The 15712-nt window shown below is 34.3% G+C and overlaps 1 protein-coding gene across 1 annotated transcript; it reads right to left on the reverse strand.

Annotated features, from left to right (window-relative positions):
* Nucleotides 1-8260: 8260 nt before the first annotated feature.
* On the reverse strand, nucleotides 8261-14375 carry LOC143538885 (BEL1-like homeodomain protein 2). Its single transcript, XM_077032331.1, has 4 exons — nucleotides 13413-14375; nucleotides 12131-12513; nucleotides 10995-11055; nucleotides 8261-9019 (listed from the first exon to the last, which is right to left on the reverse strand). Exons 1-4 carry the CDS (start codon nucleotides 14373-14375, stop codon nucleotides 8315-8317), a joined length of 2112 nt encoding a protein of 703 aa, XP_076888446.1. The 3' UTR covers nucleotides 8261-8314.
* Between the last annotated feature and the right edge of the window lie 1337 nt (nucleotides 14376-15712).

Below are 15712 nucleotides of genomic sequence, written 5' to 3' on the forward strand. Positions count from 1 at the left end.
AGACGTTTGTTTGTTAGACCGTGTATGGACTAAAGCAACTCGCAGCCATTGGATTAAAGAACGTTTGTTTGTTAGACCGTATATGGAACAAAGCAACTCGCAAGCGTTGGATTAACGGGTTCAAGATCGAATGGATGTGTAATAGTGTGGATTTCGGCCTTTCGGGTTTTGTTTATTGATTTGTGTTTTAAGAATTGGGATGCTACTAATTAAGTTTTTAATAATGTTAAATCGTATATGAAAATGAAACCTATATGTATAATTTTGAGACATGAGATCTAAACATATGACCAACAAGAAACATGGTCCAGTTTGTGACATAATGATAATAGATGTCTGAGCTGCTAATGCATGCGCAACCTTATCTAGGTGTTCCTGACCCAAACATACGTTTTCTTTTTTACTTCATTTGCTTTTCAAAATTAAATTAAACCTAGTAAAATTCCTCGCGCAATGCAGCGGGAAATCGGTCAGTATTAGTTCATTTTGTAAAAGGTGTGGTACGACACCATCACTCGTATAACTTATAATAAGAAAAAGAATTTTCATTTAAATACAACTCCAATTTCAAACAAATTTAGTTAAGGTGTTGAGAAAAAGAAACTAAATATAGTTATTAAGTTGTATATTATGTATTGTATTAACAGTGAAAATAATGAGTTTTTACAGTATTTATAATAAATGCAGATACAAATATACAAATCAACATAGTGGGAATTGGAAAACAACTGCTCGTTGTGATGGATCGTTTTATATAAAATTTATATCGAAACGTTGATTAAGAGAATTACATTGCAATGATATTAAAAGAATATTTTTTAATTTAAAAAAGTTCATAGAGAGAGATAAAACGAAAAAAGAAATAAAATATTGGGGTTGGTGGATCGGTGGTAAATGCAAAGTCTTTTAAACATCATAAAATCCCGATTTTATGAGAAGTAAAAGAAAAAAATTTTGCATTCTAAGCAAAAAAAAGGTTATTTGAAAAAGAAAAAAAAATAAGTCAAGCAAAAAAATAAGCTATGGTGTTAAAATCGTATGATTGTAAACAAAAAGAAAATTTGGTATTACTGTTTCTAGCTTGTTACAAAAGGAACTAAACCTATTAGACATTAGTAGTTAGTATCATGAGCCTCTATAGGCTAATACATGGACAAAGAGAGTGAAATTTGTGTGGATAAGGAGAGGGAAATTTGTGTCAAGTTGCACTGTAGCATCAGGCCCGTCTCCAAAAATGATAAAAAAAATTTAGGCCCCGTACGAAAAAAGAATATTACGCCTTAATATAAGCTCATCTATTACGATCAAACTTATTTAAGGTAGTTAGGAGAAAAACTTGTTTATACGCATCCCTTTGTAAGCCTTTGCTTTTTCTTCCTCTAGCTTCTTCTTTTTATGTTTTTGAGCATCGAAGAGGTATTTGTCTTTAAGAATGAGAGGCATGATTCCTAGAAAAAAAAACAAAATATTCAAATGTTTCAAACATTAAGTCTCATTTTCAAAGGCTAAACTTTATACTAAAAAACTATTCAAACTTTCAATATATAAAATTTATATTCTTTAATACATAACAACTATTTCTTTTTTAATTTTTTCTATATTTAAAAAATACGTGAAAAAAAAATGAGCTATTAAAATATAAATAGTGCAAATAAATAAACAAAATGTAAATTATATTATCTTTAAATCAAATACGCTATTAGGCTGAGGGGTGTGGAGCGTGAGAGAGGGCGCAAGAAGACAGCCACTCGCGCCCCGGGGCGCGAGCACCACACCACCGAGGCGCGAGAGGGGCGCGAGAGGGGCGCGAGCGCGGAAAAAGAGGCAGGCGCCAGGGGGTTCGCGGGACAGGTTGAGCGTGAGGGGTATGGGGAGTGGTGAAAAGAGCCGTTTGGCTGATAAAATGAGCCGTTGGCTCTTAATTTTAAAAAAAAAAAAAAAATTTCTACTCCTATATATTACCCATTTTATACAACACTTTAACACAACTTCAAAAAACACCAAACTTACCCATTTCTTTATACAACACTTCCTATATATTACCCATTTCTTTCAAACTTTTTTAAAAAAACCTTTACAAAATCCTATATAATACCCCTAAATCAACCCATTTTTACCATATCAAACACAACTTCAATCTCCAAACAACCCATCGTCCCATTTTTTTTTTAAAAATAATGTCGTCGTACTCGTCTGATTCCGACTCCTCCGAAGAGGATGATTTGCTTCTTCATGTAGGGGGAGTTTTGACCGCAGCCGTGGTAAATCTCTTGCAAAATCAAGCCCATCAACCCCGACTCCCAATGGTTAGAGCACCACCTCGTGATCGTGATCGATCGGGTGCTAACGATACTTTGATGAGGCATTATTTTAGCCCTCAACCGGTATACGCGGAGTCGGATTTTCGAACTCGTTTTCGAATGAGCAGGCAATTGTTCACGCGTATAGCGAGTGATTTAGAGGCACGGTATCCCTTTTTCCAACAAAGGGAGGATGCTAGGGGTCTTCCCGGTTTTACCCCTCTTCAAAAATGCACGGCTGCTATCCGTCAACTAGCGTACGGCATCTCGTCGGACGCTTTGGATGAGTATTTACAGATGTCGAAAAGGGTTGCACGTGAATCCCTTCATTTTTTCTGCCAAGGTAAAAAACATTAATTTTACTTTTTATTAAATATTTATTACATTTTTTAATATATATTGTACGTAGGAGTCATATCGACTTACGCTCGGAGATATCTGCGTAAACCTACAACGTATGACATCCAACGCATATATGAGGTGCACGCAGAAAAACATGGTTTTCCTGGGATGCTAGGTAGCATCGATTGTACGCATGTTGGATGGGCTATGTGTCCAACGGCCTGGCGAGGTCAGTTCCACCGTGGTGATCATGAAGGGCCGACCCTCATACTTGAGGCGGCGGGTGTCACAGGATCTTTGGTTTTGGCATGCTTTTTTTGGTGTTGCTGGGTCAAATAACGACCTTAATGTTATCGATCAGTCACATTTGATCAACGACCTTATCGACGGGGTTGAACCACCTCAATCTTTTGTTGCAAATGAAGAACTCTTCAAGTACGGGTACTATCTGGTCGATGGTATTTACAACGAATGGGCTGTGTTAGTTCAAGCTTTTACAGATCCAGTCGCCGACAAACGGAAGTATTTTACGAAGAAGCAAGAGTCTGCTAGAAAAGATATTGAAAGAGCTTTTGGAGCTATAAAAAAACAATATTATGTTCTGGCGAACCCGATACGTTATTGGACTCGGGAGAGGATAATGGACGTCGTCTACACGTGTCTTATCCTACACAACATGACGTTAGAAGACGAGGGCAAAGCTATATGCCAAAACTACCAAGGTGACATTCCGCCACAACCGTCCACAATCAGTGATCAACAAAAACTTCATAACGTAGCAAATATCAAGAGCCGTGAGATACACGGGGATCTTCGACATGAGTTGGTTGAACATTTGTGGGCGAGGCGACCAGAGAGATCTTGTATTAGATTAGTTTTATTATTAAATATTATTGTTTGTTTAATTTTTAGTATGTTTTTTTTATTATATGAATTTTCAAAAAAATGTGTGTTTTTTTAAATAATTTTTGCGTTTTTTTAATAATACGTTTTTTTACTACATTTAAAAAATAATAAAAAAAAAACCGCTCGCGCCCCCTCTCGCGCCCCTCCACACCATGTCCCGGGGCGCGATCACCACTACCAACACCCATCTTATCAACTTTCTCTCTCTGCCACACGTCACAATATTATTGGCTGGCGCCCCCGCTCACGCCCCCCACACCCCTCAGCCTTAAAATAAAAAGTAGAAACTTTGTTAATATCTTTTGAAATTTACCATAATTAGTTATGGACTCATACTTACTGTGTACTAGATGCACAGACAACTTTATTTAAATAATAAGCAATTCAAAGCAAAAAAGACAAATGAGTAAACAACTCATCAGTCATCATCTTCATTCACATTTCCCCACACATTTTTGAACATTGCAGCACCACCGTTTTTTCTCGCCGGCGACCGGAAAATACATTAATCAATAGTTTCTGAACTCTTTTCTCCATATTCTACCTATTTGTGAGGGCCAAAGCTTGTACGATCAGTCATGGTGTCACAATTACGTTATTTGGGCCCCTTTGCATTTTTGGGCCTCGTGCTACGGCACGATTTGCACAGCCCGGTAACCGGGCCTGCGTAGCATTGAATGGTTGTATGATATGCAACAGAAGTTGTAAAAAAATGATGAATAGTTAGATTTATGAGCATATCAACTTTTGGTTTTTAATATATATATAATGTGAAAAAATATATTCGAACACATTATGAGAAATTATGCTAGTTACTTTACAGGACCATATATGGGGTATGGGAGTGTGGGGATTGGGTAGAGAAAAACATACACCATGTGACAAATATTCTAACACGGTTTCGCAAATGAAGCGTTTATCGATCATAAACTAACATTTATCGTTAAATTGGTAACGAATGCGTATAATTTTTTTTGAAACTAACGCGTGCTGTTAAAATGGTAATGGAGAGGTGTAAATAACTGAAGTTAATATGCATCGCTTAATTGGTGACTAGTAGGTATTTAATATATTCTTTTTAACAACAAATACACATTTGTCTTTAACTGATACTTTTGACTATTTTTTTCTTCTCAGGACTTGAACTATGACTAATTCATTTCAGGAAGGAGACCTTTTGGGAAAACATTTCTGACCACCCCATCATAGTGGTGATGGTGGTGGTAAGTGTTAGGTATAAATTATTGTATTTGTGATGAAAAGTGGTTAAGATAATGATTTATGCTTGTTTTTATCTATTAACCCTACACCATCAAAATTAAAGTTCGTTATGATTTGTTTAAAGAAAGAAAAAAGAAATATATGTGGTTTGTTAATTTTTTAAGTTTATACATCCCATTGGTGAGGAGGAAACATGGAGGCATATGTTACATTGATGACTAATTGGGTGGATAGATCCATGGTTTTAATTATTTTATATGTCATACACGTGATTGTGATATTGGGCCAGGCCCACGAAGAAAAAGACATTGTATTTGTCTTAAACGCGTTTGGTCACTTTCTTGTATTTAGTTTACATTACTTTGGGTTTATTCACCTCATCGGATTCCCTGTTTTTTAAATAATATTTTAAGGTTTACTCTCCCTTAACGTTTCTAACGAGTGTGCAAGGCGCAGTCTTTGTTTGATTCACACTAAATTCCAGTATCTTATGGTATGCATTTATTTATATATTTCATTTGGTTATCTAGAGAGAAAGTGGTCGGGCTAGAGCTTGAAGTCGACATGACGCTAATGCACCAAATAACGACATAATGTAACACTCTTTTACTCTAAGACCCAATGGTACCTATTGAGGCCCACCGTGCCCCATTAAGAGCTATCATGACCTTTAAGACATTATTATATAGTTCAGTAAGACGTGCATGACTTAATACGATTCATTTTGATATTATATGGCTGACTCATTGCAATATAATCTAGGCCTCTAAGACCTGATATGACATCTTAAGGTTAAATATGTCTCGTTAACGACTATCGTAAATCTTAAAACCAATATAGTTTATCAAGGCATTTTTGGCAAATTATAGCGTGTTTCGACCTAATATGATTCCTTACAAGACAATAAAACAAATTAATTTATAATATATGAAATGTAAAGATCCAAATGACTTGTTAAGAGCTATCATGACTCTTAAGACCCAACATGATATATTAAGATGGGTATACCCAATCATAACTCATTAAGACATAATATGACTCTTTACAATGCTATTAAACTTATAAAGACCTAATATGACCTATTGAGATCCAACATGCCCCATTACAAGCTATCATATCCCATAAGAGTTAATATGACCCATCAAGACATATATAACCAAGAAGTCATTCCAATACAATATGACTAGATATAACATAATCTAATCGATTAAGATCTCATATGACATACTGAGGCCCAATATGGCATGTGAAGAACTATGTGAGTTTTAAGAGGCTGCGCGACTCTATAAAACATCTATGGCAAGTTACAACTCAAAACTACATAGCATGACTAATTACATCATAATCTATCTTTTTAAGGCCAAATATTACTTGTTGGGCTCGTCATGCTTGATAAAGAGCTATTATGAATCTAAGGACCAAGTACGCTACATTCACGCGTGTGTATGGCTAGTTATAACTTATTACGCACAAGATGACTCCATGCAACACAATTTAACTCTTTAAGAGTTAATGTGACATATTAAGGCACATCATGCCTCATTAATAACTACGATAACTCTAAAGACTCGATATGAACTATTAAACATGCATGATCAATCATTATAACCTAATATGACTAATTACATCAAAATCTAGCCATTAAGAGGTTTCATGAATTTTTATTAAGACCCAAAATGATCCATTAAGACACCTATTAACTCCTTACTATGTAACGTGAGTACTCATTACAACTAGTCTAACTCGTTAAGATATACTATGAAGACAATCATTCCCTGCTAAAAGTTTGCATGATTCTTATGTCTCAATATGAGCAAAGCATACACAATTACCCAAATATGATTGAAATTAAGAGAAAACTATTAGTTGCCTAGCTCCATTGCTAATTAGCCATTTTTAGTGATTTTTTAATACATAATCTTAATTAAATTTAGTTAAAAGAAAATAAAGGCCACTACTCCATTAAATAACCAAAGCAAATATGATAAGTGTGCTATATTTCCCCATCAGTCAATGTAACAACAGGCAAGTCATGAAACTTGACGATGAAATTCCTTTTAAAATTTCTACGGGCTTCAAGTAACATCCCTTCGTTATTTTGACATTCTAAGTTTCTAACAACATTAATAACATGTCAAAGATTCTTGATCTTGCTTTTACATTTAGTTTTTTAGCCCTATTTGATGGATCTTTCTCTACATTTTTCCTATCAAAGGTTCTCATATTTGTTCTAAAAAGCTGATCACATAGAATTCGGTATGTTGTTACAAAATTTATTGCTGATCCTCCATGTCTGATGTCAGAATAGTACGCCACATTAATGATTTCATCTACAAAATTACAAGTGTCTGGTGTGACCACGTACTAACCACAAAATATATATAATTATAGCACAGTATCTTTGTTTTCATTTTAAAACCTTTCAAGATTCGAACCCATGACTTACTTTCATCAGTTATAAGTCCGCCTGAACATTAATGAAACCAATCAATTCTTTGTCTCACATTTTATGTTTAATAATAGTGCTACAACTTTTAGTAGAGTTATCATTGTAACAATGGCTATTATCGTATGGGTATAATTGCGCAAAAACCAAATAAGACACACGAATACACGATGGTGTATCGATGTATAAATGAATATAAAAAATTGAGTTAAACAAAAGTGTGCATAATTGGAGACAATAATATATCCATGACACCAACTAGAAATCTCCTGTAACGAGGGAGCTCTCTTAATTTTAACCAGTCGCATGCATGATTTGACCAAATGTTCCCCTTGACACGGGTGGCGTCTTAGTTAAAATTTTCCAAGACTTTAATAATCAATGTGATTTCATTGAGACGACGCCCATTCCATAGACTGGTTTCTCCACAGCATTGCATATATTGCCCCTGCAATGTGTGGTTTCTTTGGCTACATATTCCAAGCATGTCAACTCGCATTTGAGACACACCGGACATACATTTTGAGACGTACAAATTTAAACCGTCAAGAAAGGAATGCTCAAGAATATCTTCCCTTGTGAAAGAAGGAGGCCATCCATAACCATTTTCAAAACGAAATTCGGCGAAGGATGATAATTTAACCCTTTAACTTAAAGGGTGGTGCAATGGTAAACACTTGACTCTTCTTTACCAGAGTCAGTTGCTTATCTGACTCTTGATGGTTATATATCCGTTCGACACAGACAACTAATATTGATTTCACTAGTTTCATACCTTTTGATGGTTATCTTTTCGACACAAACTACGATTTACCCTATCTCGTTACATGCTCTCATGCAGAAAAAAGTCTAATAATTAAAATTTCGTACATGAGCTTAATTAATTTATATGATGGAAAGAAATACATGTTTTTGTCTTGTGATTATTATACTTCAAATAAGAAAATATATAGAACTAAGAAGAAACGTATAAGATTCAAGGTATAACCATCAACTAAAAAATATAAGGAAATAATAATGAGACCAGCCAGCCAGCTGCCACTAGCTATTAAACATGATATGATCAATTCCTTAACATATTAAACACCCAGAGTGAACTCTAACTGAAAAAAGACGCCTTCTCCGGCAGGTTTCCGGCGTGACGTAGCCCTAATGTGAGTGACACATCACCAGAAGTGGTCCCAAATCTTATAAGTGTTGACCCAATGTCAGCAGCAGCAGCTGCATCGTCTCCTCCTGTAGTAGTAGTGGTGGTCCTGTATTCCATGCTGCTGCGTCTACACGTGTCACCATCATAGGGTGGTGGTGCCACCGTGGTAATGCCGCCGGTTGTGTTTGAGATCATAGGTGAGTAAGTGTAGGCCATGGCAGCAGCAGCTTGGTTTTCCGCAAAGCAATATTGTGTATTGATTGCAAGAAGTGAAGGGTCATTTTCAGGTTCATTGATGTAATTTGCATGTGTTTGTGTTGTGGCAGAAGATGAAGCAGGAGGAGGGTGAATATTATTATTATTATTATTATTATTAATATTATTATTATTATTATTGTTGTTGTTAGTAATATTAGTATTTTGATAATTGTGATGATTATGGCTTTTTGTGTTTTCTTTATCTTCTTGCTGGTCTTCTTCTTGTTCATCCTCATCATTATCATTATCATTATCATTATGATCATTAGCTTTAGCTTTACCTTGATCTTCATCTTGATGATGATTTTCAGCTTCTTCTTTGCTTTCTTGCTGGTACATTTCTTCCACCATGGGTTTCCACAATCTGACCCTTGCATTTATGAACCAATTTGAGACCTACACAAGCATTTAATTATTTAAATATATAGAAACAATCCAAAAAGTGACTTACTTTATGAGTTTATTCTATATTTAAATCAAGTTACAATATATATATTTAATCATTGTCTTTGAAGCTTTTTCCTTTTTTACTATTCTGTCAATCTTTATGAAACCTAATTTGGTACTTTGTGAATCTAAATCAGTATGATCAGCAGTTAGTTTGCATGCATGATGCATTTAACTTTTACTGTGAATGTGAAATGAAAATTACAGAATGAAGAGATGAAAGTAGCTTTTCTTTTATGTATGGGACCAGCTTTGTGCTGGACTGTCATTTTGTTTCTGGCTTCTGATAAAGTCAAGGGTACTTCTCTTTAGCAGACCTGCATGTTTTTTTTAGGTTTTATTGCAGTACACCAATCTTCACATTCATTGCTAAATCAAATAAATACTTCAATATCTATCTCCTTAATAATATACAAAAAAAATATATATATATATATTATTTCAACAAAGCTTTCAATTAGGAAAGGAAACAATACTATTTCTCTTCACAAACATTTATTAAAAAGAGTATGGTTTTGCATGAAACAGACACATGAGTAAGAGAACCTGCCTGAAAGCAACCCTAATTGAAGTTAACTGGTCCATAGAGTAATGCATGTGCCTTCATGTTTGTGTTATCAAAATCAAATGTAACCATGATAACGAGTTACCGATATTTGCTTCTTGTCTACGGTTGTTTGAGGTATTCAAATTAGCATATCGTAATAGCTGGAATAAATCCATTTAAGGGTACTAATCAAGTCTATCAAATTTGGTTGCTTGTCTTTAGGAATTAACTGTTGCTTTAAGTGTAGTTTATTAGCTTATTATATGTTTAGAGCCATTTATAAGAGGCAATATTGTTGATTAAGTAAATGCAACTTTAATGGCTTAATGCTCAATTAAAGATTAAATTACCAAAATGTGGGTGGCATGTCACATTCCAGTGTTGTCGGTGTAAATTAGTACTATCATTATATATGCATGACAATGATTCAAATATATATTTTTAAAACAACGATGAAACCAAGCATTAAATATTTAAATAGTTAACTTAATAAGACCAAAATATATATACACATACAGACGTTAATTGTACTGTATATACGACATTGATGGCAAATGAATTAAAAACATAAATGAAGGTGAGAGAGTTGGATGGTATCAGAAAGATGACAAAAGATAAAATGATTATTGACAAAGAAGGCAGACCTACAACTGCTTCTATATCTCATGTTCACAGATTTATTTATTGCTTGTAATTTCTTTATGTGCGGCTGGTGTTTCATCTTCACTTTTCTAGTAAAATTTCGGAAATATTATCGCGATTTGTTTACGAGTGTTCGAAGCGAACAAATAGGGAAGTGAATGTGATGGTATGACGTCTATAATGTTTATAATAAGATTAAATGATAGAGAAATGATGGAAACTGAAAACAGTCACAAGTCAGTAATATTCCATGAAACTTTTCATTAATTAAGAACCCATTTGAGTTTTAAGAACTCGAAAGAACTCAGTGTAACGATTTTTTTTACATATGCGTAATATATGTAAGTTACATACACGTAAAAAAATTACAGAATTTTTTACGCACCGAGTCGACTTTTTACACATGTGTAACAGACGTAAAAGTTAGTGTAACCACTTACATATTTATTCTCTCTCCTACTTTGACTTTTTTGCTTTCATTTAATTAAATGTGTGGCATAGAATTGAGTTCTTAAGTTCTTAAAACTCAACATAGTTCTCAAAATATCCTTCCCATATATATATATATATATATATATTTTCCTTCTTTTTCATATGATGATTGTTGAGGTTTGTTTGATGAAAATGAAAGCTCAACACAATATACGCAAACATGACTGTATATATATTATAATTACAATGATATAAATACATATTATATATGCATGAGAGAGAGAGAGAGTACGAATATTGAACCTGGTTTCTGGAGAGACCAGTCTGTCTAGCCAACAGGTGTTTATCGGCATCGCTTGGATACCTGAGAATGACTTTATCCAATTAAAACGACAGCAGATGATGCATCCCCACCTTAAAGGTAAATGCATTTCATTTTCTACATCTATTATAAAACCTAACCTAATTAAGAACACATAATAAGACAACTTTGGACAATCTCTGCCTAGATTTTTCTCACATTAAATTCTGTGATCAAGATTCATGCATGTAGATATACACACTTTAATAAAGTTCACACCAATAATTAGCTTATCCCGTTAGTTAGCAGGGTATTTACCAAGTAAGTTTACATTAACTTGGGTGAGATCTGCCACAAATAAAATTAAACTAGTAAACATATAAATAAATAGAGTAATTATTATTACTTTACACTTTTAAACTAGAGTAATTACACTAAAAATGAGGTAGAATATAATAATAATATATCTAGTTCAAAAACTGTTAATTAGTCTAGTTATTTGTACGCTTAGCACGCTAAATCTAGTTGCATTTGATCTAACGCACATTAACGTCATGTAAAAAAAAGGTTTATATAACTGACCAAGCACTGCTATAGTGTTTGTCATAATCTTGATGTAACGTTTAGTAAAAGAAACCATTAAAACTGACCATCAAATCAAATATAATTAGATTGACTATTTCTTGCAGCATCTTTCTCTTTGCTCTCTTCCAAAAACTTTTAGGCCCCATCATTAACGTACGTGTATTGAAAACTGGTGTTTTTATTAAGTGAAAGGGGTCAATGACACAACATGTTATGTTCTAAGACATTACTAAAGAACCACTTTATCAGCTTTATCGTTGGAGAGACAACAGTAAGCTGCAACCACAAATACTATTGCTTTTTCTATCTAGCTTTTGTTCTTTAATCGTTCTCAATCATAAAAGCTTACCCAACAACAAAAAAACACACAAACAGATACACCTCTAGCATTGTTTAAAGCACCCTCTTCTTATCTATGACTTCATCATTAATATTTTTAATTTTCCCATCATCATATAATATTCTTTTCCATGTTTTAAAGATTGCATTTTTATAACCAAGAATATTCATCTTGAAATGCATAATGAAGTTTTAATAATTAACGAAAACTTACGGGTGTAGAAAGTGCTCGAAAAGCCATGCTCTCAAAATATTAACCGAACGCTCGGGCAAACCTCGTTGAGGCCTCCAAGCTTCCAGTTCCATCATCCCCATTTGATGGAATGCCCTTTGTTGTCTTAAGCATTGTTCCAACAATTTAAGCCTTGGTGTCTCTCCTTTGGTCACCCCAGAAGCACCCACATCTTTCTCACCCAATAACTCACAGCTATGCTTTAGTTGGGCGGCAATTGCATCCTTTAAGCATCTAAAATGGCGCGACATTGCCTTTTGTGCTAACGCGGTGTATGGAACCGCCGCGCCAAAACCCAATACCAAGTCAAAAGAATTCACCACCATTTGCATTTGTTCGCAGTAGTGATTGTATCTCCGATCCACCTGGTTTTCAATTCAAGTGTTATTAATTTCACTACTTATTTAAATCTCATCATATAATATAGCAATATAGAACGTATGTATTATGATGATTCTAGCAAACAACATATATATTTAATATTTACAAACTGTACCCGACCAACAAAAAGAAAAGAATTATTGTCTTGTATAGATGATTATACTGTTCATCTATTCTTATTGATTAGAAATGAACAGTGGGATCAGTACAACCCTTGACGTACGTCCTATAATCAATAACAAACAATAGCATAATATTATAACACACACACACACACAACTAATTAACTATTGATAATGATGTAATATTAATCTTATGCTAACTAAATAAAATATTTTTCTTATATAAAGACATTGGAATGAATCAATCATAGTATACGTCAAGACATTGTAACGGTGATCAAAGCTTCTTCCTTGGAAATTAAGGATCCAGATTTCTTGATTATTAATAAAACGTCCACCTAATTAATTTCATAATTATATATGATGACGTTTGTACGTATGCAAGTACTTTACATTCATGGTTGAATATTATCGAGTAGGTAAACCGAGGGAAAAATTCTAACATAACATGTCAAGATTTTTACCAAATCAAAATGAAATGTACCCTTAGAGTAGTAAACATTAAATAACTAACAAAAGCTGAAGAAAATTTAGTTTAGTCTGTTGGAGAGTGTTGACTTTAGACTATATTCACTGTTGAAAGTGAATACAAGAATACCGGAATTAGATCACTTCTAATAATAACAAGAACCCTATATGTTAACTAAAAATATATATATAGTGTCTGAATCTTTTTGGGCACTGGTGACTTTATGATATCTTCAGTTATTGATTACAAGAACTATCTTTAGTGAGAAGGAGAGAGAGAAAGATTGACTTGCCTCATCTAGCATGGATAATAGTTTGGTTTTTCTTCTTTGATGTTCAATTCTTTCTGCTGATGACAAAGAAGGTAGATCTTTAGATGAAGCCGAAGACGCGCCACCACCGCTACTATTACTTGGATTCGGATTTGGATTCGGAGTGTGTTTGGACCCTAACTTGTTTGCTTTGAATTGACCTCTTCCAACGCTACAAAACTCTTCCAACAACTCTTGAGCTGCCTTAACATATCTAGAAGTTCTCAATGCTTTAACCACACCTAAAGAAGATGATCCATATCCAACATGACTTGGATTGTGTGTTGGACCTTGCAATTGCATACTCCGATACGGATCGGTTCCACCACCACCTCCTTGATTGAAATAAAGCATCGCAGTGGCCGGATTATCACCGATTCTTAAATCCTCAACTTTAGCACCTTCCAAGTGTTGCAAACTAGAATTCAAAGATAAAGAAAGCCCATGACTGTCCACACCGCCATCTTGAGCTGTTCCACCAGGCGGAATCCATGCGAATTGTGTTGATGGACCGAATTGCCCTTGTCCCGAACCCGAGGTGCTACCAAAGCTTTGTTGATGATGAAGAGAAGGACTTGAAGATGGGACAGTGTTGGGTAACAACATATGAAGTGTTGATGGTGAACTTTGATTATTATTATTATTATGGTGATGATAAGGTGATTCATGTGGAGGATTCATCACAAAAAGTTGCATGGCTTGATTACGGCTGTAATTCATTTGATTCTGGAGGAGTTCGGTGGCCGGGACTGCGGTCGGGAAGTTAAACATCTCGGACAGCATCCCAGCTCCAGTGGACTCATAAACATCTCCGATCTGATGCTGCTGATGTTGATCTTGAGGTGGTCTTTCAAACCCATGTGAGAAATTGAAAATATTATAATCTTGTGACATAGAATCCTTGTGGTGTGGTACTTGCTTCTCTTCAAATCTTGGTACTACCATATCATTATCTTCTTCATAGATCCGTTTGTGTGAATCCAGATAGAAGCTTGCAAGATTAAGGTTGAAATTTAAAGAGAAAAGGGGGTAAAAGGAGTAGCGTACGAGTGTTGGTTTGATGCTTTGTGGAATTCGAGTGATTAACAAAAGGAATAAACCAGAATTTTTTTAGAAAATGTAAAGATATGTACAGCAGCAGCAGGAGCAGCAGTTGTTCTTGAATTCTTGAATAAACCAGAAATTAACTGGTGGCTGTCGTTTTTTTCTTTTCTTTCTCTTTTACAGTACTCACTGTTCTCTGCAATTGTTTAGAGAGAGAAAGACACGAGCAACTTTGTATATAAATATGACTGTGTGTGTGTATATCTTATATATCAATTAAATATCTGTATACATGTAATAATACAATTATATACATGTAAATACGTCCGCCATGAAATAATTTGTGAACCTCACGTGTTCCGTCCATCCAAAACAAATTATGGTGACTTCTTGATAATAGTTAATGAAACTACTTTTCATTCTTTTATGACAAATCTATTAATATCAAATCAAAGTATTAAATTAATATTTCTACTAATAAGGGTTAATTCAAAACTTTAATTTTTTTAATTCATCTTACAAGTATCACTTGATTCACTAATTTGCAGGCGAAGCTGGTCACCGGAATTACATCGATCAATAAATAGATTAATTAAAGAAAAAAAATTGGTAAAAGCAAAGAAAATTATAAAATTATGAGTTTTCATATTTTTGAATACTATTGACGAGTTATTCTAATTTCTCCTTTTGAATTGTTAGTCCTACATTATTATTTACAAGATGCATTAAATAACATTTACAGAATCTGTTATAATTTCTAAGCCCGTCTCTCTGTATACATACGTGCGTATATGCGCGCATGTCTGGGTGTATATATATGTGTAAATATTATGAGATTTTAATGATGGAGAGCCATGGCTGGCCGGAGGGTAGTGCCGGTCGGACCGTCCGGGACACGTAATTTTTAGATGCCAAAATTTTTTGTATCTATATTTTTTATTATACATTTAAAAATATAAAACTTATAAAATATAAATTGCTCTTTACCATCTTATAATTTTTTTGCCCAAAATTCTCTTTTATCCACAGTTCATTTAATCAAGTTTAAATTATTGGGCCTAAACTAAAACTCAAAACTAAAAAAATTAAATAAAAACCCTATGCAAAATAAATGAAATAGCGGTTGATTGAAATTTCTCTGTGGTTTCTTCCTCCTTTGCAAATGGTAAACAACGACTAACCCAACTGGCCACCAATGTTGGTTCGTTGTTAACCACCAGGATCCTCCTCGGTTGACC

Source organism: Bidens hawaiensis, unplaced genomic scaffold, assembly GCF_021521415.1.
Source record: "Bidens hawaiensis isolate Kalapana, Puna unplaced genomic scaffold, B.hawaiensis_p1.1 tig00011744_1, whole genome shotgun sequence".
Classification (NCBI taxonomy): Eukaryota; Viridiplantae; Streptophyta; class Magnoliopsida; order Asterales; family Asteraceae; genus Bidens; species Bidens hawaiensis.

Excerpts from the sequence above, each read along its gene's own strand:
- LOC143538885 (XM_077032331.1), bottom strand. The coding sequence starts at position 14,375 with ATGGTAGTACCAAGATTTGAAGAGAAGCAAGTACCACACCACAAGGAT. Across the intron at positions 11,056-12,130 it reads TTCGAGCACTTTCTACACCC|GTATCCAAGCGATGCCGATA; the intron begins GTAAGTTTTCGT and ends AGTCATTCTCAG. Across the intron at positions 9,020-10,994 it reads CTGGTCTCTCCAGAAACCAG|GTCTCAAATTGGTTCATAAA; the intron begins GTTCAATATTCG and ends ATGCTTGTGTAG.